Below are 5,007 nucleotides of genomic sequence, written 5' to 3'. Positions count from 1 at the left end.
CGTTATCTGACTCCTGAGTTGCGGTTTTCTAATTTGAAAAATAGAGGGGATGATAGAGATCTAACAGGTTAAATCTGTTTCTTCAGGAGTTCTTTGGATGGTGACTGGGTTTGTCAAATGAGTCATGACGGGAAGGAGCAGTGGGCTGCATGTTTGGAGGGCGCTGGGGCTGTGGACTCACCCAGGCCCAGAGGTCAGCATGCTAACCCGCCCTCTCTCAGCTTCGTCTGTGAGATGGCTGTCAGGAGACCTGCTTGTAAACGCTGTTGTGAGGAAAGAGGGCAGAGTTGGCAACAAAAGAATGGAAAGCCGTGGTGTGTCAGTGGGATGCAGTCATCAAGGAGGAACAGTAGAGAAGGGCACGGGGCTGCACGGGCAGTGGGTAAGGATCGTGACCCCCCAGGGCCATGGTGCCGTCACCTCCTGGGATAACTGGTCGCAGCCTCAGCTCCCTATGAGGCTGGCCTTACGGAATGCAGGAAGTCAAAAGCATTGTAGAAGAAAGCATATAGCAGGGCCTTCAGAAACACCTAACCAGCAGCCCAGATGACTCCATGAGGTGGCAGGCCTGGCCTCTTAAAGTCATATTGCCTGCATGCAGGACTGTGTGTGTGTGTGTGTGTGAGAGAGAGAGAGAGAGAGCATGTGTGGTTGTGGGGGTAGCAAAGAGCATGTTCCTTCTAAAGGGGCAGCTGCTACTTGACTCTCTGACTTTTTCCCCTGTGGGAATGTGAATCTGGGGTTACCCAGTCATCTGGGTTTGGAGAAGCCAGTGATCTGGATTTTTTGGTGACATATTGAGATTTTCTTAGTGCTGACTGGGGAAAACAAAAGGCTTTGTGGCCCAAGTAACACGCATCTGTGGGCCAGATTTGGCTGTAGGCTGCTAGCTGGTGGCCTCTGCAGCAGAGTGTTCTATAAACATGACCTGTTATTATTGGATGTTCTGGAATTTATAATAACCTCCCAGGAGCCTTTATGTTGGGGCCCTTCTAGGAATAGAGTCATGCTTTCTTTGCTACCCTCGTAACTTCTCCCCAACACAGACTGGGCCTTTTTTGATATAGACTCCAGAGACTTTAAATTTGTGTGGTATAATTTGAAGAGATCCTGAAGCCAGGTGGGCATTCAGGCTGGGAAAATAGATCTCATTAGTCGAGAGACGTGGAATATTGTCTGTGTGGTTTTTACCTCTCCTCATAAAAAGTGAAAGTGTTAGTCACTCAATCATAGCCCACCAGGCTCCTCTGTCCGTGGAATTCTCCAGGCAAGAATATTGGAGTGGGTAGCCATTCCTTTTTCCAGGGGATCTTCCTGACTCACGGCTTAAATCCAGCTCTTCCTACATTGCAGGCAAATTCTTTACTGTCTGAGCTGCCAGGGAAATCCCTTCTTGTAGAAGGTCAGAACCTACAGTGTCTGCTGCTGAATGGGTCCCCAGTGTCCCCTGGGTTTGTTGAGCCATTGGGATAAATGTGATCCATTGCATACCTTTATGAATCTTTTTCATTTTTTAAAATTTGTGTTACAGAAAAAAGAGTTTGATGTGGATACCCTCAGTAAATCAGAGCTTCGGATGCTCCTCAGTGTGATGGAAGGGGAGCTGGAGGCCAGAGACCTCGTCATCGAGGCCCTGCGGGTAAGAACCTTCTAGGGCTGAGTCCCATTTCTGTGTCACTTTCTTTTCTCAGATGGCCAATGGCAAAGCTGCTGCTTCTTAATTTTTGAGTCATGTAGCTTTAAAATGTTATATCAGGTTAAAATGTGCCCCTGCTTCCGAATACCAACCAATAACCTTGATAACCCCTAACAAACCCTCAGGTCGGATGGACGTTGAAAGAGAGAATGATTCTAAACTGTCTGATTTGAGGAACTTGAGAATTAAAACTCTGTAGCTTCTGAAATTGTTTTATATTTCCCATATTTCTTTGATTAAAGACATAAGTTCTCAGGAAATTGGTAGCTTGGTGTCCTACATGTTTGTGAGGCCAGTGAGGAAAAATTAAGCGAATCATTTATAAAAGAAATTGCTGGTAGTAGAGGGTTTTTTCTTCTTATATAAGCTGTAAATGATTTCTTATTTTCAGAAACTCCTGAGTTAAAAACTAAATCTTTATATATACATATGTATCTTTAAATTGTTTTATTACTTTTTTCATCTGATCTTATAGTAATTTTTAATTTTTCATAATTTGCAAAGAATTATCTTCCAGTATGTTAGAATACCTCAACAAAGTTTTGTTTTCTTTAAAAAAATGTTTTTAAACTTTCTTGATGTAGAATTTTCTAATTGGTTACTCCCAAGATTAGGTTTATAAGCCAAACTTGAGGGTTTGTTTTTTTTTCTGTTTTATATTTAATACTTTGTATGTAAGCAGGTGTTTCCTGATTCTTGGTCATTTAATCAAGAGGGATATATTTATTATACAGGAAGTATGGATGTATTTTTTTCACCAGGAGATAGTTCCTTAAACTTTGTCTTAGGGAGTTTAACATGTGAAACTTTGTGGAATGTATCAGCAGTGTTCCCCATGTGGGTGCTAATATAGTGGGGAAAGAGGTAAGATAGGTGAATGGTTAGACGTGATGGAGATGGGGCATGTGCTGAGAATCCAGTTGTGTGGGGAAAAGGGCAGTAGTTCCTGAAGTAATGACTTAAGTCATTTTCATAGCCTGGAAATTGCTTTTCTGGGGATAATAATGATTCTTCAATCTGATGACAAAAAATGATGGTCTCAGAAAAAAATGGATTGTGGTTATAGCAACTTCATGCCAGTGATGAGTTGAGGGTGTTGAATTTTGAATGATAAGATTTGCTAAGTAAACCTGTACACAGTTCGGTAGTGAGAGGTTTCCATCCTGTTCCACATTTGGAACATTTGCATTGTTTTGTTGTTCAGTTGCTAAGTCACATCCAACTCTTTGCAACCCCGTGGACTGCAGCACGTTAGGCTTCCCTGTCCTTCACCATCTCCCAGGGTTTGCGCAAACTCATGTTCATTGAGTCAGTGATGCAATGCAGCCATCTGATCCTATGTCGTCCCCTTCTCCTTCTGCCTTCAATCTTTCCCAGCATCAGGGTCTTTTCCAGTGAGTCAGCTCTTTGCATCAGGTGGCCAAAGGATTAGAGCTTCAGCATCAGCCCTTCCAGTGACTATTCAGGGTTGATTTCATTTAGGATTGACTGGGTTGATCTCCTTGCAGTCCAAGGGACTCTCAGGAGTCTTGCATTGTTTGCCAGTGTGTATTTTCTTGAATGAACTTTGTGGGAGAAATGCTAAGGCAGTTCATCACTCAAGGCTATGACTTTCAGCCCAAGGAGAGAATAAGGAACAGTCACCTGTAAGACCAGTTGTGCAGCTTCTTGAGACTAAAGGGATGTGAAGGCTTCAGTTCTCCCTTAGATACTTCTCTCTCCCTCTCTCGTGCTCAGTCTCTCAATCGTGTCTGACTCTTCTATGACCCCATGGATGGTAGCCCACTAGGCTCCTCTGTCTGTGGGATTTCCTAGGCAAGAATACTGGAGTGGGTTGCTGTTTCCTCCTCCATGGGATATTCTTGACCCAGGGATTTGAATGTGTGTTCCCTGCATTGCAGGCAGGTTCTTTACTACTGAGCCAACGGGGAAGCCCCCGTCCCTCTCTGTTTACCTGTAAAAGTCATTGGCACCGAGGCATTTCCCTCTGCTTACACCCATGTTGGAGTGTTTAGTGGCGTTTGTGTTTTTATGTGTCACCTTAGCAACCACATGTATTTATCTTTTTAACTTAACTGCAATACTTTCAAACTTATGCACAGGTAAAGGCTTGTTAATGATCAGGGATTGCCGAACTATAAGTTTTTCATAGAATCAAAGAGTGCTGGAGCTGCAAGGAGCCTTAGATGCTATTCTAGGTCAGGGTTTGCATATCTATCAGACCCAGTTTTTCATTTTTCATGAAATACTTTGTATTCCCCTTTTACTATGTTGCAATGAAATGTATGCTAAATTGCGTATATAAGTAGGCTATGTTAAAAATAGCCAATACATTGCCCTAATTGTGATATAAAGTGACAGGAAAGTAATTTATAATAAAATATTCATTTCCATATATAACTGCTGCATGACTATATTGGAAGACAAGATAAATTAGATGGGTATTCCCACCTATTCTCATGACATTGCCATGAATGCAGTCATTGCAAAAGAATCCTGATCCAGGCTTGCCATGTCTTTGACTGGGACACAGGGAACAGATTTGCCATGGGTAAAGTGATTTCTCTGAAATAGTGAATGACTCTTGGTAAAGTTCCAAATGAAAGCACACATTTACATGGGAGTTGACCATGAATAATTTAGTGTTCATTGATGAAAGTGAAAGTGGAGAGAGAAAAAGTTGGCTTAAAGCTCAACATTCAGAAAACGAAGATCATGGCATCCGGTCCCACCACTTCATGGGAAATAGATGGGGAAACAGTGTCAGACTTTATTTTTTGGGGCTCCAAAATCACTACAGACAGTGACTGCAGCCATGAAATTAAAAGACGCTTACTCCTTGGAAGGAAAGTTATGACCAACCTAGATAGCATATTCAAAAGCAGATACATTACTTTGCCAACAAAGGTTCATCTAGTCAAGGCTGTGGTTTTTCCTGTGGTCATGTATGGATGTGAGAGTTGGACTGTGAAGAAGACTGAGTGCCGAAGAATTGATGCTTTTGAACTGTGGTGTTGGAGAAGACTCTTGAGAGTCCCTTGGACTACAAGGAGATCCAAGCAGTCCATTCTGAAGGAGATCAGCCCTGGGATTTCTTTGGAAGGAATGATGCTAAAGCTGAAACTCCAGTACTTTGGCCACCTCATGTGAAGAGTAATCAACTCAATCAAATCAGTTGGAAAAGACCCTGATGCTGGGAGGGATTGGGGGCAGGAGGAGAAGGGGACGACAGAGGATGAGATGGCTGGATGACATCACTGACTCGATGGATGTGAGTCTCAGTGAACTCTGGGAGTTGGTGATAGACCTGG

General features: G+C 42.9%; 1 protein-coding gene across 1 annotated transcript in view; it reads left to right on the top strand.

Moving 5' to 3' along the window:
• The first annotated feature begins 1,357 nt into the window (after nucleotides 1–1,357).
• The window catches only part of CTTNBP2 (cortactin binding protein 2), a 164,568-nt gene continuing 160,918 nt past the window's right edge, over nucleotides 1,358–5,007 (top strand). The window contains exon 1 of the mRNA XM_010831224.1: nucleotides 1,358–1,639. Within this exon, the coding sequence (XP_010829526.1) occupies nucleotides 1,430–1,639 (210 nt within the window). The 5' untranslated portion in view covers nucleotides 1,358–1,429. The remainder of the gene's footprint in view (nucleotides 1,640–5,007) is intronic.

The sequence above is a fragment of the Bison bison genome, unplaced genomic scaffold, assembly GCF_000754665.1.
Source record: "Bison bison bison isolate TAMUID 2011002044 unplaced genomic scaffold, Bison_UMD1.0 scf7180017864525, whole genome shotgun sequence".
Lineage (NCBI taxonomy): Eukaryota > Metazoa > Chordata > Mammalia > Artiodactyla > Bovidae > Bison > Bison bison.
Note: the sequence above shows the minus strand (reverse complement) of the source record. Positions and strands in the feature narration are given on the sequence as shown.